The following is a 25,412-nucleotide window of genomic DNA, read 5'->3' on the forward strand; positions in this document are numbered from 1 at the left end:
CCAGACCCAGGACAGGCAGTGAAAGGTTAATACTCTTTATTTTGTGCACAATTGTAGGCTGTGTAACATTACAGCTGCATGTAAGCAGACATACCTGGATAACTATCACCCAGGAATCGTGCTCCCACAGGAATCCATACAGGTCATGGAACCCCTGTGCTAAGGCAGGCCTGTCCCAGCTCCTGCAGCCCGTGCTGAGGCAGGCAGGGCTGTCCCAGTCCCTGCAGCCCGTGCTGAGGCAGGCAGGGCTGTCCCAGCTCCTGCAGCCCGTGCTAAGGCAGGGCTGTCCCAGCTCCTACAGCCCGTGCTAAGGCAGGGCTGTCCCGGCTCCCACAGCCTGTGCTAAGGCAGGGCTGTCCCAGCTCCTGCAGCCTGTGCTAAGGCAGGGCTGTCCCAGCTCCTACAGCCCGTGCTAAGGCAGGGCTGTCCCAGCCCTTGCAGCCTGTGCTGAGGCAGGCAGGGCTGTCCCAGCTCCTACAGCCTGTGCTAAGGCAGGGCTGTCCCAGCCCCTGCAGCCTGTGCTGAGGCAGGGCTGTCCCAGCTCCTACAGCCTGTGCTGAGGCAGGGCTGTCCCAGCCCCTGCAGCCCGTGCTAAGGCAGGACTGTCCCGGCTCCCACAGCCTGTGCTAAGGCAGGGCTGTCCCAGCCCCTGCAGCCCATGCTGAGGCAGGGCTGTCCCAGCTCCTGCAGCCCGTGCTGAGGCAGGCAGGCCTGTCCCAGCTCCTGCAGCCCGTGCTGAGGCAGGCCTGTCCCAGCCCCTGCAGCCCGTGCTAAGGCAGGGCTGTCCCAGCTCCTGCAGCCCGTGCTAAGGCAGGCCTGTCCCAGCTCCTGCAGCCTGTGCTAAGGCAGGCCTGTCCCAGCCCCTGCAGCCCGTGCTGAGGCAGGCCTGTCCCAGCCCCTGCAGCCCGTGCTAAGGCAGGGCTGTCCCAGCTCCTACAGCCCGTGCTAAGGCAGGCCTGTCCCAGCCCTTGCAGCCTGTGCTGAGGCAGGGCTGTCCCAGCTCCTACAGCCTGTACTGAGGCAGGGCTGTCCCAGCCCCTGCAGCCCGTGCTGAGGCAGGCAGGCCAGTAGCGGCTCCTGCAGCCCGTGCTGAGGCAGGGCTGTCCCAGCTCCTACAGCCCGTGCTGAGGCAGGCAGGCCAGTAGCGGCTCCTGCAGCCCGTGCTGAGCGGGAGGCTGGGCCTGCGGGAGCTGGGAGCACCGGCTCTCATTCACCCCAGTGCTTACGGCGGTATTTCGCTGATCCGGGACGCCGGCTGGGGGGCAGCTGGCGCCACCGGGTGCTCGGAGGCGCGGGAAGCACCGGGCGGGCACACCGGGAGCCCCTCATGCCGCATCACCGCGCCCCGGGCCCGCCGCCACTGCCACCCCCGCCACCCTGGGAGCCACCACCGCGATCAGAGCGCGCGGAGGTTTGAACCGCGCCGGCCACCGTACGGGGGAGGTGCCACTGCTGCTTCCGCGAGAGGTGGCCTCCGCCGCGCATGGAGGAGCTGCCCGTCGTCGTTCTCCTGCTCCTCCTCCTCTCCTTACTGCTTGTCCCGTTGGTGCTCCTGGGCAGGAGGCCCCGCGGTCGGCGGACGCCTCCGTTCAGTCTCCTAGTGGTGGCCGGCTCTGGTGAGTGGAGGTTGCCGCCTGCAGGAGCGGGCGGCGCCGTAGAGCTACCACTCCGCGTTCCTGGAACTACGAGTCCCGGCATGCAGCGCGACAGGCGGCTACGCAGCGGGGCCGCTGTGCCCTGGTGCATGCCGGGAGTTGTAGTCGCGGTTGCGTGTGCCCGGAGCCGGTTACGGGTGTCCCTGGGGCCGCCGCCTGCCTTTGGTTGTTTTGGTTCTCACTTTGAGTCTTTGTTTCGCGTTTCGCCGAAGTCGCGCACGAAGGGCTCGATAAACTGTAGCGGGAGGAGCAGCGCAGCCGCTCGGTGCTCCGGCCGAGGAGTGCCGATGGCGGTGCAGCGCAGCGTTCCCAGGGCTGGCTCGGCCCGGACGGACGTGGCGGTTTGCGATCCACCCCAAGCGCGTCGCTGTGATTTACTTACGGGATCTGTGGGACACAAGAACGTCACCCCTCGCTAAAGGGGGTGTGCACATCTGCTGCTCCTTGTTACCTCGTTCTTAGAGTTGAAGGGCAACTAATTTACCTCCAAAAAATTTATTTGAAAAATTTGCAGTTGACAAATACAGGCCAGCTGTGATTTCAGCACCTCAGTATTCCTTTGGTTTTTGTACACTAACTAATTGAGTAAAAATTCTAAGATCTTTCTGCATCTAAGTTTGACTGGCAGGTTTATAATTCTTCAGGTCACCTTTACTTCCACTAGGGCTGGAAATATGTGTTTTTTCCTTCAGTCCTTTGGAATCTAGTTTGTCTGTATCAAAAGAATACTTCCACTTTACATAAGCTTACCAGGTGAAATAATACATGTCAGTTAAGATTCATGTAATGTTCAAGCCTATTCTTTGAGACTTTTAAGTAGAAATCTCCTGCTCTTCTATGAGTGCTCAGCTGATTGCATTGAAATTTGTGAAATCTCTAACAAACACGACTCAGGAGAAAGTATCTCCAAACAAATTTGAAAAATACCACATGAAATTAGATGGAAAGGTGGCAAAGTCTAGTGCAATGCTGCAACATAGCTCTCCTTGTTGTCAGTGGTTCACCAGCTGTGAGTGTTTAACCTGTGCAGAAAAGGTCTCTTGGGAGCCTAGTGACACAGAGCAGCAGGAGGCAGCAGGAATTCATTTACTTTCCTGTTTTGGTCTGCACCTTCAGCAGGGTGAAAAGCAGCACATCCAATAAACACTTAATTATGTATTATGGGTGTGGTTTCATGTTGGTCTGATGCAGTTTAACAGATAAAAGGTGAGACTGCTCTGCTTTACCTACACACACAATCTTCCTTCTCCCTCCTTCCACTCTTACAATATCCCTCTAACTGCTTTTTAGGAAACTCGTGTGACCAAAAAAAAAAAAAAAATTACCCAGCTCCCAAAAAGTACAGCATGTACATCTTCCCCTTCTCCCTGGTTTAGTGCCAGTTCCAGTTTAGCTCTGGGACAGAGTGACCTTGCAGTTAGGAGGTTGTGAAGGCCTGTCCAAGGGCAGTGCTCAGAGCAGGACTGTTTGTTCTGTCAGCACCCAGCAGCTGCACCAGGTGACACTGCTGGGGCTGCCAGGTGACACTGCTGTGGCTGCCACTGCTGGGGCTGCAGGGTGACACTGCTGGGGCTGGTTTTGGTGTGGTGAGCTGGGGTAGCACAGCCCTGCTCTGGCAGTCCCAGCTCTGGCACAGGGGCAGCTCTGCTTCCAAGGTGCAGCTCTGAGCCAGATCCTGCCCAGCCTCACTCTGGCCCCTGCCCCATGGGGTGGCCTTTGAGTGCACAGCACAGTGTCTCTTTGCCCAGTTGTGCTGCATTGGGTACAGGACATTAAACACAAACGTCAGACTCCTGTGTGACCCTGGTTCAATCCCATTTCACTGGAAAACGTCCATCAATACCACTTTCCTGGGAGCTGAGTTCCCTCCATGCTGTTTAAACAGTCTCAGCCATCCTCTGGTTGAATCCTTTACTCTCAGAAGATACTTTCACTGTTAATAGTAATACTAACATGCTTTAAAATGAAGAGTAGCTGATTCAGCTCAAGAAATGGAAAGTTACAGAATTTTTCACATACTAATTGTAGTTTGTTTTGTTTTACAGGTGGGCACACAACAGAAATCCTGAGGTTACTTAGCTGTTTGTCAGAGTCATACTCTCCTAGACATTATGTTTTGGCAGACTCAGATAAGATGAGTGAAGCTAAAATACGTTCTTTTGAACAAAAAAGGGCTGAAACATTCTCCGAGTCCCAGGTAACTTGTTAAATACTCATGTAAGAAAAATGATCTTGACATTCTAATTCAAGGCAATTTGGAAATGATTCTTTGAAAGGACATTTATACAAGTGTTACTTGTAGCTGTAAGAATACTGGGGCAAAAATATTGCAGAGGGCTTTTTTTTTTTTTTTCCCCAGTTTGGCATTTCCCTCAGTGAAACATTATATTTCTTTGAAAGAAATGTTATATAAAAATATTTAATCTGAGAAAACCCTAATTTAAATTGTATTGGCTTTGTGTGTTTTTAAAAATGAAGTATTAAGTGTGTGTTTAAAAGGGATGCAAGGCCTCTGAATGTCAGTTTTCTGGCTGATGACTGGAGCAAATGCTGACCTCCTAAAAATCATGGAAAAGTCATTAAAATATCTTGTTTATTTTTTTCTCAGATGTTTGCTTGCTTTCAGCTAGTTTGAGTAACAGACAGCAGCATAACTACTTACCTAAAGTGTGATCTGACATCCAGTGAAATTTGTAGAAAGTATTAGTGGAATAAGTACAATGGAAAAGAATGTTCTGACTAGAAAAAATATAAGTCCTTTTGAGCAAATAGTACAACACACAGTAAATTAATTATTTGCACGGTGTTGATTTAATCTGGTGTGTTTCCATTGTTTTCAGCAGCACTGTTGGGTCAAAAGAATATTCTGATTTTCAGAATAAACCCTTTTAATGTAAGGCAACTGCTGCTAAGATGAACCACAGGCTCACTAAGGAATATTTTTAAGCTTTTTTACCACAACTTTCACATCTCATTGTGCACCAAGGACAAATGTTTAGCAAAGTGACCAGAGATATTCCCTGTTCAGAGACATCTTGTTGGATAAATAGCCATTCACACAGTGACATTCACATACCTGAACAATGTCCAACCCTAAATTACTAGATTTCTTAAAGATACATATTTTCAGTATTAAAGGGTTATGTGGTTTTCATAGCTCACTTATTTTTGCTAAGCAGCTTCTCTTTTATAACTTCTCCAACTACTAACAGATCCTGTAGTTATGTTTTCCCTCAACACTGAAAGCCAGAGGAACGTTTTTGGCTGCATCTGAATTTGATGTCTGGATAACAGATGCTCATTTTCCTTCCACCATTCTCTTGATACATACTGAGCAAAAGTATTTAGAGTGAAAATGAAAGATAAATTTTAGAAAGTAAATATCACATGCCTGTAACATATATTGCTAGATTTCAGAGTGTTGTTTCACACACACAGAGTGTGTGTTTTGTTATTGGGGACTGACTGGAGATCATCAGGCATTTAAAAATTGTGTCTTAGTAACTTCTTGCAGCTTTGCATAAATGAAAGGAAGAAGTCTGAATGCTTCAACACATGGTCATTCCCTTCCTCATCCTGTTAAGGAAGTAGATTTTTCCAGAATTAGGGACCAGATGGAAGAAAAATTACAATAATGATGTAACAGAAAACCAGTGATGTAAGAGAAAATTAAACACACATACCTCCCCACCCCTCCAAATATTTTTCTTTTTGATCTGTAGTCCAGCTCTGTTCTAACAGCTATTCAGGGAGAAGGAAAGAAAGAAAGCCAGAATGAGCATTGTGCTTACAAGAAGAAAAATGCTGCACCTCCACGCACTAAGTCTTTTGAAAAAGAAATAAAAAATGCCTCCTTAGGAAAAGTCTCTGGTCCTGCTATCACTGGCCTCTTTGTTCTCTGTTTTCCCCTACCTCTAACCACAACTATTCCACATGGATGCCCCCAGAGCTGTTACTCAGGGAGCTTTCTATGCTCACAGAGAACCTGTTTCAGCTGCTGACATCATCAGGTTCATCTGAATAGTTCCACTGGACCCTGATCTACCTAAAACCACTTTATCATACCCATATTTCTTGCAGGGCTGAGTGCTATGCAAGGGTCTTAACTCCACTTAGAACATTTCTTTTTAGCACCTGAACTCTTCCAAAGCTTTAGGAGACAGAGGCAGAGATAACCAGAAACCTGTTGAATAAGGAGCAGGGGGCATGTTTATTTTTCCATATTCTGTTGTCAGAGTAATGCAAAAGAGTTTCAACACCTGCAAGTAAAACATAAAAAATCAGTTTGTAACATCTGTTAATGCCTTCCACTATCACAGCTATTAAAGAAACATATCATAATGAAACAGGATAATCTCAATCAAGAAAATTAACATTCTGCATTTGTATTTAGTTTGTATAGTAATATATTGTATTTACTATACAGCTTTTGTTGACATACTCATTCAGGGGCACAAATCACCAGGACTAAGCTATGACAATTAGCAATGTGCATGGGTGAAATAACTGGGCAATTTTCAGTATTTAGAGTTTCTCACACCCCATGTAAGTCCTGCCATAGTGGTAGTGATCTGGTGTCCCCTGTGATGTAACAGCCACTATCTACATGTCAGCACCACTGAACACTGCACTGCAGCCACTACATTTGTCTTTCATTTAAACAGTCTAGCATGTCCTTGGCATCAGGAGTGCCTTCTGAGTAGCAATAATTCCTAGGTGCACTCCTCTCCATTGAGGTAAAGGCAGCCTAGCAACTGCTCCCAGGGTTTAAACACAACAGGAAAGCATCCTTGCTTTATTGATTTGATACCTTTTATACACAGTGAATCATCTTCATTTAGGGAAAGAACAAAGAAAAGTTACTTGTTACTGCTTTTTATTTAAAGATAAGATATTCTTTCCAGTCTCTTTATGCAAATATTTTGCATTTTGAATATGCAGCGTGCATCCCTTTTGAATGCTCACTCGTTTAAAGGATGGTGGTGCTCGTACATTTGCGGTGGCACCCCGCGGACACGAGCAGGGATGGGATGGGATGGGATGGGATGGGATGGGATGGGATGGGATGGGATGGGATGGGATGGGATGGGATGGGATGGGATGGGATGGGATGGGATGGGATGGGATGGGACGGATGCTGCAGGCAGCGCTGCCCACGAGGTGCCGCCCTCGCCCAGCGCTGCGGGGACAGGAACGAACCGCAGCGCGGGGCTCCAGCGTTTCTCGGGGCTTTGTGCCTACTGGATACTTTTCATGCACAAACGTTTCCAACCTAGACTAAGAAAAGTAAAAACGAAAAGGTTGGCACAGATAGATTAATAAGAAGGAGCCACAACGTTCTGAGGAAAGTCACAGCTCCGCTCCTCGTGCTCTTTTGCAGTTCAGCCTTGATCGCATTCCCAGGAGCCGGGAGGTTAGACAGTCTTGGGTCTCCTCTGTGCTAACAACACTATACTCCATACTTTACTCTCTTCCTCTCACCTACAAACGGAAACCAGATTTGGTAGGTAAAGAAAATTTTAATTTATTGAGAACTTGCTAATCTGCATCATAAAAGTGCTTGGTATATGCAGAATAGACTGCATCTCATACGTATGCTTAGGTTTACAACTCACAGGAAAACTGTTTTTAATGTTAAATTAAATATAGCAGCAATAGATCAAGAAAGAGAGAACAGGTTGCACTGCTGGTGAATTAGAATAGCAAATACCAGTTTTCCCTCTCAAAGTTTGCAAGTAACTTCAGAGAGTCACTCCCTTGTTGTGCTGGTAGAGCTAGCAAAAACAAGACTGCTGCTTCCTGATAATATCTCTTCAGGATTCCAGCAGCACAAACTATGCCTGAAAGCCTGGTTATCCTGTTGGCTGGACTTGCTTATAAAATGGTATGACCAGTCTGGCACAGACAGGTTCAGACCAGCACAAATATATACAGGTTCAGTTCTTGTGCTTACATGGACTTTTGAGCTACAATGCATATTTATTTAGTGTTTGGCTGACTGGCATTAGTTATCTTGTCTAATGACAAAAAGCATCACTTCTGAAGTAGCAACTTTTCACCACTTTAGTAGCTTTTTCAAGCTGTTCAGAAAACTGCACTCTCATGCTAATTACATTTATTTAAAAGTTTTCCACACACTTAAACAAGTCAGAAGCATTCAGGATTGTCAGATGGTAGAACTACAATGGAGATACTCAATCAAGAAAGTTTTCTGTTAACACAAAAGGTAGTGCATTGGTGTCCTAGCTTTAAGTCTTACAATTTTGTAAGAAAAAATTTGGTTTCAGCTGGCTTTTTGCTAGAGTTGTTGTCCTCTTAAGGAGTCAATAATCTAAACTTGATGGTTTTTTAAAATAGTGTTAGTCTAGCAGAACTTCAAATTAATACTTTATGAGGTTTAAAATATTTAAATGAAACATATAAATACTGGTGCAGTTACAAGGTTTTTCTCATAATTTAGTAGTAGCATCTATTCACACAGGTATTGTAAGGAGACAGATGTTTGTAAGACTTTTTTATAAATCCTTCTGTGAACTGTATGGCTAATTCTAAAGAGGGTTTTTAATGTTTGTGGTATTTTGAATGTTTAGAGAGGCTGCTGTGAATAATGTGATCTCATTTACTTCAATAGTACTGGTCAGTTCCTGCCAGATCAAAAGCTATTTGCTTACTGGACTTTTCAAACAGTTTAATGTGCAGAACAACAGAAGTAGTTTTTTTGGAAGTTACTGTTTTTCAAGCTTGTTCTGAAAACTGGAAATAAAACTGGGAGAGGGGAAAAGGTGGCATGCTGTTCTTTCTATAGTGGTTTTGATTGCAGCAGTGGTAACAGTCAAGTTGATTTACATGAGCACTCAGAGAAAAATGTGAGTAACGCATTTAGTAATCACTTTGCTCCACCACTGTGCTAAGTTTGTGTATATTTATTTTTTAATTTATTGCAAAAGAAATTGACTGCAAAAATCTCACTGCGTAGCTTAATAAAGGAAGCAGGAAGTTACTAATCTAATTCCATGTTTTCTGTTTACCAGAGGAATTTAAAGTGACAGTGAGACTTACACAGTGTTATTAGAAATGGTGTCAGAAATTGATAAACTGTGATAAGCTATCAGAAGACATTTGTAAGAACACTTGTGCTTGTAAAATTAAGAATATGTTTTAGCAAGGCCTTTAAGCCTTTTGCAGAGCTTAAGGTAACCCCTGTCTCAAAATGAGACCCAAGGAGCCTTTATCCATGGTTAAAGAGCTAGAAGGGAAGGCAACCCCAATTACTTTTTGTCAGGTGCTATTATCAACCAAAATAGCAGCTGGCAGAAGCATCCCAGGCATTATGGAAAATCATGTACACTTGAAAGCTGCTTACATACTAGTACTTGTATGAATATCTTGGTTTAAGAATTCTGTAAAATTTAATAACTCAGAAAGCTGCAAAGATTTTTAAAACACTTATCCACGGAGACTGGTTCAGGGATTAAAATGCTTCACATTGCCAGTGAAAAGACTGTATGGTATGTGAAACAACTGGTAGTATTTAATTGCCTTTCAACAAAAATGTGAATTGAAACTCACCCTACTCTTGGCAAAATGTAATGCTTAGTAATGTAAAGAACTAGAAAGGCTGGGACAAATGCTGGCATTCACAGGACTCATCTATAACTTTTGGCATGGAAATCAACAACTGAGTTTAGAAACAAGCACAGTATTACATCATGCTGAGAGCTTCATATTTTTAAACAGGACAGCTTATGAGTGCTGTACATTTTCAGTCTAGACACTGGGTTTGTTTAACTGCAGGAGGGAAAGACAACTTTGAGTTTCTTCTAAGTCATTTGTATGTATGAGTGATCCCCAAATCCTCACACTTGCTTTCAGGCTTCAGAAATACATGCATGTATGAAGGAATGACTGAAGTCTTTTCTAGGCAGCCAAAAGCTAGAGAAACACAGAAGTGTTGCAGTTGTCAAGAAATGCAGGACAAGAGAAATACTGCAAAGAGAGCCCAAAACCATTAGGTGCACAAAGGCAAGATTTGGAACAGATATGCTACTTATGCCCACCTAAGCCTGTCTTGGAGTGCAAATAGCTGCAAGAGGGAAACAGCAAACCCATCTGCACAGAGTTACTTGATGAACACTTGTTATGTGCTTTACTTCATGAGCACTGTGTCCCTTTTGTATCTCACACTGATCTGGCAAAGCTTCTTGGTTTACTTTGCCTGAGAAATCAGTTCCATCTAACCCTTCTCCAAGATAGTAAGTTCAGAAAGAACTGAACAACTTCCAGGAGATCTTTGCTGTCTTGCAGGACTTGACCCATGCTTGAAGTGGCCTCCAGAGAGTTTAAGAAATATAAAAGTTAGCTTACATTGTTGTTCAGCTTGAGATCACCTTCAGGAGGCCCATTTCTGAGTTATGAACATCTGCACTCTGCAAAGCTAAATCCCTTTGGAGATATTAAGCCAAGTAACAATTAAGATGTCAGAAGTGATGATTGGCTTGTGTTTCTATAGCCAAGAATTATAGAAATATAAGTGTCAGAGTGTTTTGCAAGTGAATGTATGGTGGGCAGTTTTTATCTGCCTTAGATAGGTTTCCTATACAGAAGCCTGAAATTCCAGGGGAGGAAAGGCTTGTGCCAGCACTCACTGCCTACACCCACCTTCCCCCAGAAAAGCTTTTAAAACCATTCATCAGCTGCAGCCAGATTTAGCATGCAGTCTAAGAGACTGCAAATTCCCACCGTGAAAACAGGCAGCTGGTCAGAGAAGAGAGATTTTTGTCATCTTCACTGAGAGAAAGGCTAAGAAGAAACATAAAACCAGAATAAGATGTTATAAGATCTATTATCTAGAAAAGGATGCAATTCTTCTCATTTACAGAAAATTACACAAGCTGCAAAGAGATTTTTTTCCAAAGATAAAGAAAATTACTGCATCTTCCATGGATTATGTGAGATACAAGAAGGGTTAAACTAAAGTTACATATTTCCTTTAATATGCTTGAAGTCAGTCACTAGATACAAGTTCAAAGGAAACTGGTCTTCAGTTCTCTTGCTTACAGAACCCTTGTTCTTGGCACCTACCACACAGCAGAAGCTACAAAATATTGTATCCAGTACTTGTTTTCAGCCATAGTTGGGTTATGTAATTGGATCAGTGATTTGTGATCCTTTTATAGAATTAAATTTCACCTACAATTGTGCAGAAATGCTATATAAAGCTCCATTCATTGGTAAATTGCACATCCTGGACCCTTAGGACCAGACTTTTTTTCCATTTCTGGAGACACTTCTCAACAGTTCCTACTGCCTCAGTGCTCTACAGAGCCTGAAATAAGTAGATATTTTCAGATGACTGGTATTTGGAAAAACCTGGGTTAAATCAGGCTAAGAAGGCAGTCCTCCCACTTTAGGGCCTCCTTCCTGTGGGAAGTCTGTAGTAGGTTTACATTTGCACAGCAAGTACGTGCTCTGCTGTCAGAGAACCAGTCTCTCCTTTTCAAACTTCTTCCTAGAAGCCTGAAGCCTGCACAGCTCATCATGCTGGTAGCAGTCACCCCTTCTTTTATGACTGCACATCCCATCACACATGCCTGCTCCCCTGACTGGTTAAACTGACTGAGGCAGCTTCTGGTTACAGAAGTGTTTGCACAGTAAGCTAAATGAAAGGAGATCATTTATTTCATTTAGCTAAGATTTTCCATTCTTTGTGCCCTGCCCAAAAAGTCTGAAGTTCACAACACTCTCATAAATTACTGTGACAAATAGTAAGTTATTGTCCCTTATATCACGGTTCTGATTGGAACTTGGTGGAAAGCTACAAAATCTGGGTGGTGGCATTTTTTTCTTTATTCATTTTATAACAAGTGACCTTTGTATAATACAATATTAGGACTATCTGTTGCATTCTTTTGTACACTGAATCTTTCCACAGTGTTTTGGACCAGACTGACTGTATGTCTGATCTACTGATGTTCTTCTAGGATCAAAACAGTCAAAATAAGCAAGAACACTGGGTTAAGAACTTCAGTGATACAAATTTTTTCATCTAAAAAGAAAAAGTAAAGGCATCAAAATTTAACTTCTCAGTGTTGATGAAAATGAGTCTTACTCACCCCTCTTAGCTTGTGTACTGGGTACAGCTACCCTGCAGTCACAATGCAGAGTTACCCTGTGCTGAGCACAGATAAGACATCTGAAGCTATTCCAGTCAGCTGGCTCAAAGCTGTTGTAGCTCTGCCCTGTGACTGCTAATTAGACTTGCCTATAGACACTCCTTTTCAGAGGGAGGACAGGAGTAGCAGCAAAGATGAACTGAGATCTTAGCTTAGATTTAAGGAGGCATTTTTAGACATAAAAGAGTCTTAACTCATCAGCTGTCAGGTTCATTATGAGCCTAATGAACACCCTGGTCACACTTCCATGTATGTTATAAAGCATAACAGTCTTGCTAAATCTAACCACTGGTATGCAGAGACAGACTGCCAACACCTCTGGGTTTTACACTGTGAAGACATTTCAGGAGCTGTTTGATGCACATTCTTGCTATACCAACTTCCGTGATTAGGCAGTAGCCCAGGAGATGTCTTAGGAACATTTAAATATCATGTTTAGTTAACCTAAAATACTGCTTTCAACTTGGAGTTAAACAAATGCCTGATTAATGAAAGACACACTGAGATTTGCAATTAAAGGCTCATTTTAAGCCACTAGCAATAATATATGAGGTATATTTGAAATTCCTTGGATTTAATTTCTCCTTTCGAGTAGAAGCAGGCTACTAAAATAAGCAGTACTTTTTATATGAGGAGGTATAAAAATTATTTGTAAAGAGGCTCTAAAAAGTTGGATAGTATTTCTCATGGTGACCAAGAGACTGTGGGCAGGTTCACTAGTGTTGTAGCTAGAGGTGTAGTTCAGTAACTACCATTTAATTTACTTGGCAAAGGCTTTTTACTGAATTCTTTTATGACCAGCTTTTTCATCTACACTAGGTCAAATTTCCTCTACTTCCTACTAATTTGTCAGCAGCAATAAACCACATACCCACTTCATAGTAATGTAGATAGGGAGTTAGTTTATTTTCCACCCTGTATCTGCTTTGGTAATCTTGTCCTTTTTTAACCAACTTCTCCATCTCCACAATTTCTCAAAAGACTCAATGGCTGTTTTGTTGGTCCCATTGACAGCCTGGGTGTTCATGTAATGTTTTAATAACCTACATCAGTCTCTCAGCTTTCATTTATTATTATTCTTAATTGATCAATCTATGTTTCTTATTTTATATTTGGCAACTAGGCTGTGAAGTATGCTGATGGAAACTACCACTCCAGAGACCTTTTAATCCCAATGACAAACCTGTCACCTGGCTCACAGGGGCAGTTAGGTATGGTGCCTAAGGTTAGACTCCTTAGAAAAAATTAAGGCCTGCTTGTTTCTTTAGGCATCCAAATGAAGATTCTCAAACCTTCCTCACTAAGCTATTGCCTAACTTCTGACACTCTTAATGACCCAGTCATATCTTTTCTTTTCATCAGTAAAGCCCTTGGGCACACCCACAAGCAGACCTGAGCTGTTTTAAGTCTTTACAGTGTCAAATAGCCACATGCATAGCTGAGTTCCTGTGCCCTGCTGAAATCCAGGTGCTGGGAGCTTCCCAGGTTGCTTTGTATTCCGAGGCTGATGTAGATCACATCAGCTGAGCCTCTTCCCTTGTCTCTTGCCCCAAGGACAGTGGGTTGGTAACTCTGGTCAGACCTAGAAGGCAGAAGTGGCAATGCCTAATACTGTTAGGTTTAAATCCTTAGATCTAGTTCCTAGTGGTTTTGCAGAAGCTCTCCTTTTCTCCCATAGAAAAATCCACTAGGTAGGATTTTTCTCTCTGTCCCCAAACCTTTGGAAAGTGAGAGCTTCCCAATCTGTTTTGTTCTATGGTGAAAATAATACTCAGAAACAAATAGAACCCCAGCTGTGTAGTGTACTAATTTAAGTCCTTGCTCTTCCACTCTCTCTTCCCCACTCTGGCATTCACTAATCTTATTTATCGTGGTTAGGTAATCTGCCTGTAGGACCACACATGTCTCTGCTTGTTTTGAAGAGCACCTCATTTACTGGCTGTATTGTATAATAATAACAACAACTACTGTACCAGTGAGATCCAGAGGTGAACAAGAAGGGTTTTCATGGCAGTGCTACAACCTACAGCTCCTGACCAGCCACAAGCTGTTGCTGTAGAACACTACAACCACCTTCTTGAACAATTCTCAAGGGATTTAGACAGTAGAAGGTAAAAGTGTACCCAGGTATAATTCAGTTCTACCTTAATTACCTGATTTACATCAGACTACACAGCTAGTTTTTTGGCATTTTTTCTTACCTGCCTTGCATTCTGCAGGTAAGTTCAAACAGAAAATAGGGTGTGAAGTTTTAGCTGGTTTTATATGCGGTGGTGGAGGAAAGTGAACTGGATAAGATCTTCACTCTTCAAAAAGAATAAACCAGTAGGTAGTCTAATGACCTTTCTGTTGTGCAAACAGAACCTGAAATTCTTCTTTCTCCCCATCAATAACAGTAATAAGAAATTGATGAAAAAGGTTCCTGCCCTTTTTTGATGCAGTATTAACAATTCTAAGCTATTTTTTCTCAATGTTCAAAAGTTGAATTTTCAGATATACTAAAGAGCAAGAATAGCAAAAGCTTCCATAAGAACACTCCCTCTCAACATGCTTAAGTATTTGAGTGTGAAGTGTTTGAAATAGTAATATAATATTAAAGCCAGGCAAAGGCTGATGAGCTCATGAGATGCTGCAATTTACATAGCAGAATACAAATTAATTCATTGCAGATTCTCTCTTGTGCTACAGAAGCAACCACCTCCCCCCATCAAAACAAAAAAAAAAAACCACACAAACAAATTCATTATTCCTATATAGGAATATCTAATAGATTTTTCCTACATTGTTAAAAAGTCAGCATTGCATAGCAGTTGAAATGTAGGACTTGCATAGATATGGATCATTCAATTAAGCCAGCTTTGGTCCATTTAGTATCACTCCACTTGCCTTTGCCTCTTTTAGTAGCTGTCTATCCCCACCACCTCCCATTCCCTTAGTCTTACCTGCAGGTGTTAGCACTGTGGAGTAGGGAGCAGCACTGGAGTGGAGGAGGCTTGAGCAGGGTCCTGAAGGTACTCCAGGAGGCAGCTCTGTGCCTGGTAAGCAGCACAACCTTCATTTCACTCATGCACATCCCCACACCACCATCCTCCCCAGCCCCAGGGATCAGGGCAGTTTTTCTGCTCTTGACCAGGTGACAAAAGGCCAATGTCTGCAGAAGTCATTAAGGAGAACAGCAGGTGCTGCCAGTTTCCTATGCAAAGCAAATCACAAATTAGTTTTCCACTTTCTACTAATTTTAGGGGGACTTACATTGTCTTCCTTTTGATTGTTGTAATTTGGGAACATTAGTACTTAAACACTTGTTCTTTAAAAGATAGGCAGCAATTGTATGTTTGCATACTTATGAGAAAAACTGCAAGCTTACTGCTTTACTCATTTTTGCTTTGACTAGTGACATTTAATCCCAGTGAAGCTGCAAGCTCTGCTTTCAGTGTTTTCCATGGTAAATGTCACTCTGCTACAGTGCTGCATTCACCAACTCTAAAGTAGCTTTTATCAGCAGTGGTGCCATGTGCCAGTGTTCCCAGTGTTCCCAGACTGCTGGCTTAGCTTATTTTCCTTCAACAGCTGTGGAAAATATTTGAAACACAAGAAGGCAAGAACTATTCCATTTTTATATAAAAGTGATTAAAAGGAAACTAGATTTATAGAGTTGCTGAAGATAAATGCTGCATTCTGATCCTTTACTTTTAGACTTCCATTAATATAAAGTTTAATTAGTTTATTGTACTGTTTAGAGTTTGTTTATAGACTGAAGTGTGAGCCCAGTCAATTTAATAGTGAGCTGGACATTTCCTTGCATTAGAGGTGCATATAAATGGGGTAGAGAGAGCTGTAGCACTGGCTTCTGGAATAATCCCTTACAGCTTCTTGGCAACAAAGTAGGAGCCCCCAGTGACCAGAAAAGTCCTTGGACAATTGCAGCTCAAGAGGTCACAAAAGTGGCACAAAAATTGTCTTTATCCCCCTTTTTCCCCCCTTTCTGCTGCCTCATTAAGGAAGGCTGAACTCAGAGATTTTCAGAGACATATCTCATACAACACAAATATTCTGCAGGCAGCCTTGTAGCTGAAGTAAATAGTCATTCAGGGAAACAGATAATTGTAAATAGATACTTGAGGGAAACACTCTCAATAGCTGCTTGACCTTGTAGAGGCCCTGGTCCCTTCTTGTCCAGTAGATGCCTGCCTCTTCCCCAGAGCATACTGATGATTGCCATGGGCTTCACTGAGAAATACTGGTATTCTGCTGGCAGGGAAAAGCAAAAGCCTTTGTCTTTTCAAGGTGTAAGACATCAATCATTCTCCAAAATTTACTTTTGAATAGTGCTTTGAAATTCACTAGTAGAACTGCTCATCTTTGAGGAAGGCTGTAGGTGATTCATTTCCTTTCCATCATCCTTTCCAGTCTGTGTACAGGCAGGAGCTGAACAGCAGCATTTCTACCTTACACCTTTTCTTCTTTATAATGTACACATTTGTTTTCTCAGAAGTTTCCCCTGTATTCCTTGAAGAATGTGTGATGTTGGACTCCAAGCAGAAGGACCACTGGTCTCCCTTCCTGCTGGCAGCATGAGAGGGAATAAGTGGGACTGGTCAGACCAGGTTTTTGGAGTGGAATTGCTACTGCAACTGCACCAGTTCTAAGCAGGACATGTCTGTAGACATGCACTGAAGGTTAACTGAAGGTTAATTTTTAGTTCTGACTTACAGGTCACAACCACCAGTTCAGATAGGGATCTGTGGACTTCAGCAGGTTTATAACAGTCTGGTTTTGGGGCCAGTGCCTAAATCTAAGCATTTTGGGATAGGAACATCTATAATCAGAGCATTACACGAGTATTTTGCATACAGAAATCCTACAGAGACACATCTGCTTTGTCCTATTTGAACTCATATGTGTAGAAGGGAAAAGAGCAGAGGACATAAGTTTTGATCAGACCATTTTTTTTAAAAGATGCCAATCCATAATTTTCCTGAACCTTTCTCCTGCGTGCAAGTACTTTTCCATGGATCAAAGGGATCTGAGAAGCAGCTTACAAATTATAAACAGTGCATTATATCAAAACCTGAATATAGGAGAAATATTTTATTATGATTTTAATTTTTATTGCTGTCTTTCTGTTTTGTACCTCAGCAAAGTAATAATAGCAGCTCAGTGCCTTTAGAGCTACACAGAGATTCACAAATAGACCCTTTTACTGTTATTTCCTTACATGATCTTTTGTGAGTACACTTAGTTTGGAATTCATTGTGGCATTTACCTCTGTGTGTGCATCTAGACACAAGAACACCAAAATACCAAAAGGACTGGAGCTGCTGGCCAGGCTTCATAAAGGGGAGAAGTAGGATGAAGACTATGGCTTGGTAAAGACCACAGTTGTAAAAATTCAGCTTTTTCTAAAACCTGTTCTACAATTCTCAACTTTTGGGCTCAGTAGAATGTTAGGATGGCTACCTGACCTAAATCATACCCACAACTGGTATGTTTTGTGTCAGACTGTGGAAAGTAAGGGACCAATGTTTGAGCTTTAATAGTAGATGGAGGCTAAAAGAGTGCAGAGCCATCCAAGAAGGAAGACAGCTGGAAGGGTGCCTGAGAACAGGGATGGAAAGAGAGATGAACACCAGTGATGACAGGGTGGGAGACATCTCAGAGGATTGGGTAGAGTACAGATAAACTGATGGAAAATGATGGCACTGAGGAAAGGACAGGAGAGAGGATGGCAGTAGAACAGAGAGAGGGATGAGGAGCAGTGAGGATAAAATACATGTGCTACAGGTAGCTCTACTAAAGGAAAGTGGAGTTCCTGTTCAGCAGTGGTGCACATTTTTGTCTGTTGCCTTAAAGCTGAATTTTGAATAGGAAATCAGTAGTTAGACTGTATATTCAGCTCACAAAAAGAGTAAGTAGTAAATAATTTTGGGGGGCTTTAGGTGCTTTTTATGCACTTACTGAAACAGCCCAGCTTCTGCAGGGATGCTGGTGGGTTTTGCCTGCAGACACAGGAGAACACTTTGTTTCCTGTGCCTATAGTTACACTACAGAAACAAATGTTTTTGCAAGTAGAGTTAACTAAACATGCCTTAAGTTACACGTCAGTAGCCATATATTGGTATCCTAGTCAACATTCATGCAAATGAATCAAACTTTCCAGGAAATATGGGAAAATGCATTATTTAGTTTACAGATATAGAAACATTTCTTTGAAATGCAAAAAGGCAGCATGGAAAGGAAATGTTCTGAACTAATTGTTACAGCCCTGAAGCAGAAATTCAGATTTTCCCCCCCCACCAGTATAGTATCTTTCACAAGCTAGTGAACTTGGAACAAAAAAAAATGTGAGTTTATGGAGTATAGGGCCATGATTTTATAAAAGAACTCTTTATTTCCATGTAATCCCAGCTGTGCAGAAAAGTGCTGATTACATGGTAGTATTTAAGTTTAGTAAGAAATTTCTTGCCTGAAATCAATTTTGATACCAAGTGGAGTGCCTAATATACCCTGGTTTAAACCTTTTCCTTTTAAGCAATCTGTTTTTCAGTTGAATCTAAAATTAAAAGAGTACTTTCTTTTATTGTTAACATTTATAAGTTAATTTGAGATCCTCTGCTCAAAGGACATGACATGTTTTTACCACAACACCTTCCTTCTGTATGCTTTTAACTGTCTCCTAGTGTTTACTAAAAATAAAAAAAAAAATCTAGCCATACATATCAACTAGTAGATTCTTGTGAAGGTTCTAATTCATCAGCTTATTTTTGATGAACTCTTAAAAGTTTTGCTGACTTAAGTCAAGGTTCAAGATGTTTATAAGTGGATCACAGGTTTAATCCTAATTAAATTTCTTTGTCTTTAATACATGCACAGATTTCATGACTGATACAATACAAAGCTGTGACTGTGAGTGGAAGCTGTTTTGGTTATATACCCACAAGCCAAAGAATAGTAAACTTTTCCTTCATAGAAATAAGTGTCTCAGAGGTATTTTCTTCTTTCATGACATGTAAGGAGATATGGTATTTTTGACAGCTACTTTGAAATAATGTTTTGTTTGCCCCCCCAATCTTTTCCTATTCACCTGCCTTTTCCAGGTTTTTAAAAATATTTTTGAAATATATTTTTTGTGTACATGTAATATTAAATGAATATACACATTTTTAATTCTTTACTGTATGAAAAAAATCATTACTTACTTTTGTAATGTTTCATCTCTTTTAGATATTGTGCAATGGCCCAGGAACATGTGTTCCTGTCTGTTTATCTGCTTTTCTTCTTGGCCTTCTACGAATAAAGAGAACAATCATTGTGTATGTAGAGAGCATCTGCCGTGTGGAAACTTTATCCCTGTCTGGAAAGATTCTTTACTACTTTTCAGATTATTTCATTGTTCAGTGGCCTGAGCTGAAGAAAAAATATCCCAAGTCAGTATATCTTGGTCGAATAGTGTAACAGCAGAAGACAAGCTAAACTTTACCTGAATAGACTCTACAAGCTCCTCACTTGCATTCCTGCAGTAATTTATTTCCAAGAATTCCTGTTAAGAAATTAGGCTGGTGCTTATAAATGAGACAATAAAGATTTCTCTACATTTAAGTAAAATTTTTGTGTATCTGTATTTATTGCTATCATGTAGGACAGTTCACCAATAAACTCATAGTGGCTCTAAGTCTATCATGTCTCTGTTTTCATCTAGTTTTCCTGCTATGTGAATGGTAATTTTTGTCTACAAATAAATATGGGAATTTGTATGAATGTAACATTTCCTGTAGGGAAACTTTGTGTCATTTTTAAAACTGTAAGCAACCAAGTCTTTTTCTAGCACAGCAGACTTTGTTTCCTTTATACTAGCAGTGAAATCCCTTGTGAATCCTCAGGGTATAAAGGAAACAGTTATATTAAGTTGCCTTCATGACAGTTTGTACTTTACAGTCTTCCAAAACCCCCACAGCATTAAACCAGTGTCATTTTTCCTCTGGTTTTGTCAAAGCTGTCCTTATAATCCGTTGTGCACCTTTTGAAAATTGTTGCTCACTTCTTAAGATAAATAAAAAGGTGACAAGTGTCAGCTACAGGCACAATACTCACCTGTTTAAGAAGACTTTCTTCAAAGCTTATGTGCAAAAAGCCTTACTGAATCTACATCAAAACTGTCAGCTGGGGAAATTGGACTGCTTCAAGCTCTGAAATAGAGAAAAAGAATCAGTAATAAGGGAAGGAACAGTTTCCCTCTTTCTCTGATACAGTGAATTTGATTTCCAATATATCTTGTTTTCTCATTTTAAGCACCTTACTTTCAACAGTGCAATATACACTTAACACTTTGCCATGAAAAGTGGTGTCCTGTACACTGAAGAACTTTTGAAAGATATTTTGTTGGCAGCAAGTGTGTGAAAGTGTACTCCAGCATTTCACATTTGTCTGGCAAAATGTAATTCTACAACTATGCCACCTCTAAAGCAATTTAAACACATCTGTCTGTGCACACACAGAGCTATGGGCTGGCTACAGAAACATAAACAAGGAAGAAAAGCTCAAAGAAGAATAGAAACACCCTCCAGAGTGCCCAGCCTGGCTGGTGAAGCCCAGAGCAGGAGGAGACCCTGGGAAGGCTTTTCCTCAAAGTCACATATCAAAACATTGCAGCAGCTATTTTGGTAGGGAATGGGGGTGGAATTCAGCTCAACACAAACAATAGTTCCTGCTGTTAGGAAACAAGGGTCCAGAGGAATAGGCTGCTTTGTGCAGAAGACCATGAGAAATCATCAGAAAACATTGTGCAGAAAAGTCCTGTCGCGATAGTGCCCGGCCCTGGGGGATGGCAGCTGTTATAACCTGCCCAACAGGCTCCACAATCCTCAGCACAAACAGAGCCCCTTGATGTGGTCACATGTGAGAACAGGGAGTTTTTGTGGGTTTTAACCAAGATTGTGTCTGAAATTAAAGAGCAGTTAATAGGTTAAGGCTGTGTGAGAAGGACTCTGTGCAGCACATACTGAGGTCCTTGAAAATGGCTTGGTTGAAGTAAATCTGATGTGTCCAAGGGATTTTTTCCCCTTACCCAGACCAAGGACTATCTTATCATGACTTTCTGCACACTTGCAGATAGTTTGATAAGCTGGAGACACACTGCACTCTATTATGGCTAATGGTAGTTTATTTTAGATGAGTGCTTTCTCTCCTGAATCTTGCTTTCTGATTTGTAAGGGAACTGGAGTAGAGGGGAGGAGGACAGAGGCACCTCTTCCTCTGCTCTGGGTAAGGGGAAAGAGGCCAGGACTGATGCTGTGGGGTTTAGAGGAGCCTGGGCAGACAAGGCAGGGATCCCTCCCATTGGGGCAGCCCAGCAGTCCCAGTCCCAGTCCCAGCACAGCAGCCCAGCCTTGTCCTGCTCAGGTTTATGCCTCAGCCAAAGCACCACTGGCTGCTCTGCTCCTCGCTCAGAGCCCTGCCCAGGGCAGGATTTGGGGTTTTGGTGTGCTTCCAACAGCAGGTTCATAAACTTTGTGAGTCTGCCTTTGAACACTGGGGACTTCCAGGAATTTTCTTCCACTTGTCACCTGCGTGGCAGTGACTACTGCTAAAAGAAAGAACTTGCCTGCTCAGACTTGTAACCTCCCATGTAAACACTCTGAAGGTAACAGCAGATTTCATCACAAAAGGCTGTCCTGAAAAACTGAATTGCTCCAGGCCATCTGATGTGGAGGAGTCTCATTTTCAAGGATTTGGGAAGATTTTTCCCAATTTTCTTCACTGCCAGCCTTCTGAGGGAGCAAAGTCAAAAGTATCTCAGCCTGTGCTCCTACAACAGCATGTTCTTTACTCTGGTAAATCTGGAAAACACAGGTAATAATAGCACATATAAAGTGGTTTTTAATGCAGATTGTTGGCTATGTGGGATGTACCCATCCCCTGGGAATGCTGTTTTCCTTACTGGCCCAAGTGCCTACTTGAGGTAAGGACATTTACTTTTCAGCAGTTTACAATTAGTTCTAGCAAGTGAAAACTTGGGTTAGAAATGACCCAGAAGTCTCTAGAGTTAAGCACATAGAGCTGAAATGGGAAGATCACAGCTTAACTGACCAAAGCCTTCCACAAAACACTGCAACCCAGTCACAGGGTATAATTCAGAGAAAAAGACTTCTGGCTCAAATTCTCTTAAAGGAAGTTTTGTTATCAACCAGAGTGACTTTTCCTTGAGAAGATTATCTCAAATAACTTCTAGTTCTCTCCAAAAGCACAGGGGAGCTGAAGTAAACTAGCATTTTGTTATTGAGAAGCTCTTTCTTATCTCTTGTTTTTAGAAGGTGGGTACAACCAAACAGTCTATTGTTCTAGGGGAAAACTGCATTCTTCCTCTCCCAGCACAGAACAGAAAACAGCTCTCCCAGGGTCTAGCTAAAGACTTAAAGGTCACTGACTGGGTTCCTTAAGCTTAGATTCTTGGGGTTTGCTGTGTCTCATTTTTCTCTTAAATATTAATATTATGGCAAACACATTTGCACTACATACAAGGAATGTTTGATGTGAAATACATTACTTCTTTTTCTCCATTTCCAAAAGAGGAAACTGTAATATCTTATACATTTGAAGCAAAATGAGGAAGAAATATATTCTTAAAGAAAACAAATATGACTTTATGGAAATATCATCACCAAAATTGGCAAAGATTTTCAAAGAGAACAGCAGGCATCCAGAAATTCATTCTCTGAGTCCTAGCATGGAAGCCAAATTCTAAATTAATTTTCTTTATCAGGTTGTTTTATCAAGATATGCATTAGCTGACAAATATTAAATATTCAGAGTTGCATCTCTTTTGACCTGGTTCTCTCCTACTGGAGAGTATATAGTGTACATTTATTTTAAATTTTATTTTAAAAAAGGAGGAAGGGAAGGTAAAAGAGGAGCACCAGTTAGAATGTAATAAAATAACTATATAAGAAAAAGATGGACTCTTGCTAAAAACAGTTTAAGAGATTATTTCCATGTTATAACAGAAGAAAGCTAAACAGACAGATTTACTTTCATCCAATGATTCAAATTTGTACAACTCAGCCATGACCATTCCAATAAAGTTATGGCTATTTTAAGTCTATCATGGGCTTAAGCAGTAAAATTCTCTTATTAAGTATTTTCTACAGCAGATTGTGATAGCCCTTTAAACCTTGTATAGATAAGGAGAAATTGCATTCACATTGTCCCTGAGAGCAGTTCATATATTGGCTTGGACAGGCAGAGTCTTCTGTACCAGCCAAGCAAGGAACATCAACAACCATGGTACAAGTAATTTGCCACAGAGTAAAGAGGGGGAGGCTGCTGTCTGTTATGGCACAGACAACCAGGAGAAGCAGAGCCCTGGCAGCAAGGGGCAGGAGTCAGGGAAACTGCCTGGGTCTCAGGACTCTGACAGAATCTCCTTGGGCTGGCCATGTGCTGTGCCAACAAACTCCTGCTTGCTCCAGGAGCTGGGGGAGGCTCTAGGAAAGCAAGCACTGACCCTCAGGCTGCTCACAAACTGAGACCTACACCTTTCTGAAAAGTGAATTTGACCTTTTCCAAAGACCATACTTCCTGATAGCACCATGGTAGTCTTATGACCAGTATTGTTGAAACCAATAGGAAGTACCCAGAGGCAGAGGTCATCTTGCAGAAGCTGCTTGGCAAGAACCAGAATTTTGCACAATTTTGCAGAATTTTGCAGAATTCAAGAAAACCAGTAGCTCCACAGTAACAGCTTTGGACATTTTTCCTCTCATTGCTGTTTCATGCTGCAGTGGCAATGGAGAAGGAAATGAAAGTGGCATTTCATATATGAAGATGGACCTTTGCTGACACTTATTTAAAGTCAGGTCACTATTCTGCAGAGTGTAAAATTTCCCATTTAGAATTTCTTGTATCTGTTTTACTCCCTTGCCCAAATTTTTTAATGTCTTTTATAATTCAGTTCATTAACTAATCAGACATAAATATGAATGCAACAGAAATAATCAATCTCACATTTAGCTGTGCCAAGGTTAGGCTTTAACCATGCACACATCTTTAAAAGATGCATTTGTTGATTGATAATGTGTTTTACACATATCTTGTGTTATCTTTGTGTGTACCTGAGGAACAAAGCTAAACAAGATGTTTGATGTGTTTGTTCTTCTCTAACAAGAGACAGAGTAGTGGCAATAATATTCAACAGACCAAAAGGGGGGAAATCAGGGTCTCTCTGAGGAATGTTGAATGTTGAAAAAAAACTTATAACACTTTATCAATTAAGATATTATGCCTATTAAGTGTATTGTAAATGGATGAATTAACGAACAGTAGCACAGACATTAGTCCACTGTTCCACCCAGAATGTTTCATTTGCAGTTTGGAGTGCCTTTTTTTTTTTTTTCCTTTCTTTTTTTTTTAGGAAGTGTGTTGGAGGTATGGGCTTTTTAATACAAAAGTCAGGTGTTGATGACTGTGCAGTGAGATGACCTGGACTGTACTGGGTTTAGACACTGCTCAAAGAGCTTTTGTATAAGCTTCAGAGGAAGAGAAAGAGAATATTCTTAGATGGATTAAAGTATCCTTGTACTATGCAGCAAATAATTTTTCAAAGAGTCGATTAAAAAGTTATAGCTTTTTTTTTATATTGTGATTTAATAAGCATTTTAGACCCTACAGTGAAGTTGCTGTGCATAATCCTATCCCTTCTATGCATCAGTGCACAGCAGGTTCTTAAAATCAAAAAAGCCTTCTGCTTGGTTTAAGGAAGAGTGGATGTTTGTAATGCTGTATCAACAGCCAGATCTGCTCAGTTAGCATTACAGTAAATTCTACTCTCAGCTGCCAGTAGCTTGGCAATTAGAGTTTCCTGCTTTATTGTTAAACACTGCAGTTGAACTCTGCTGCTTTCCATTTGTGATCCAGCTTGGGATGTCAGCTGACACTGAAATGAATGTCCCAACCTCCAGCTCAGTGGCTCAAAGGATATCTCCCCAACATTCACTGCCAAGATGAAATCCAGAAATTATTATTCAGCAGCAGTAAACAGGGCCTGTTTTTGCAGGCACCCATTTGTAAAAAAGCAAGCATGACAGCTGGGAATTACAGATAAATATGCTTTCTACATCCACACTGAAAAGCAGAATATTAGAAGTAATGCAGCTGTGTTTGTAACGAAGCACTTAAGTGATTTCTTAGCAGCTCTGCATTAATACTTGTAATAATTAATTTAAAAAGTAACTTCATAACAAGCTACACTAAGTTGGATTTTTTTCCCACTGGAGTTAGATACAAAATAAATACCTTCAAAAATTCTTGGTGGAAGGGTCTCCACTCTTCCATCAGTTCCAGACAGAAGATGACCACTGACAAAGCAAAGGTTATCATCTCAGAGCACATCCCAATTCTAAACATATTTTTCATTTAACTCCAGATAATTCATGAAAATCTTCATCTAACTTTTTCTTGGAATAATACTGGGAGTGGAATAGGAAGGCTGTCCCACCCCCACCAAGTTCTTTCAGGTTTATTGAAGAGTCAGACTCTATGACAAAGGAATTGAGGTTTTATACAGCTTAGACTGAATTCACACAGCTCAGCC

General features: G+C 41.6%; 1 protein-coding gene and 1 long non-coding RNA gene across 3 annotated transcripts; both read left to right on the forward strand.

Annotated features, from left to right (window-relative positions):
• The first annotated feature begins 27 nt into the window (after positions 1 to 27).
• Positions 28 to 1,083, forward strand: LOC130256359 (uncharacterized). Its single transcript, XR_008841096.1, has 3 exons — positions 28 to 320; positions 352 to 818; positions 1,025 to 1,083. It is a non-coding gene; the product is annotated as an uncharacterized LOC130256359 (long non-coding RNA).
• A 20-nt stretch (positions 1,084 to 1,103) lies between these two features.
• ALG14 (ALG14 UDP-N-acetylglucosaminyltransferase subunit) lies at positions 1,104 to 19,499 on the forward strand. 2 transcript variants are annotated; one of them, XM_056497921.1, is made up of 4 exons: positions 1,104 to 1,616; positions 3,701 to 3,852; positions 7,036 to 7,158; positions 19,052 to 19,499. In XM_056497921.1, exons 1-4 carry the CDS (start codon positions 1,484 to 1,486, stop codon positions 19,280 to 19,282), a joined length of 639 nt encoding a protein of 212 aa, XP_056353896.1. In that variant the 5' UTR covers positions 1,104 to 1,483; the 3' UTR covers positions 19,283 to 19,499. The 2 variants fall into 2 exon arrangements, with proteins under 2 accessions (XP_056353896.1, XP_056353897.1); XM_056497922.1 differs by having other exon boundaries at positions 1,140 to 1,616; positions 7,036 to 7,162.
• The last annotated feature ends 5,913 nt before the right edge of the window (positions 19,500 to 25,412 follow it).

Source organism: Oenanthe melanoleuca, chromosome 8, assembly GCF_029582105.1.
Source record: "Oenanthe melanoleuca isolate GR-GAL-2019-014 chromosome 8, OMel1.0, whole genome shotgun sequence".
Taxonomy (NCBI): Eukaryota; Metazoa; Chordata; class Aves; order Passeriformes; family Muscicapidae; genus Oenanthe; species Oenanthe melanoleuca.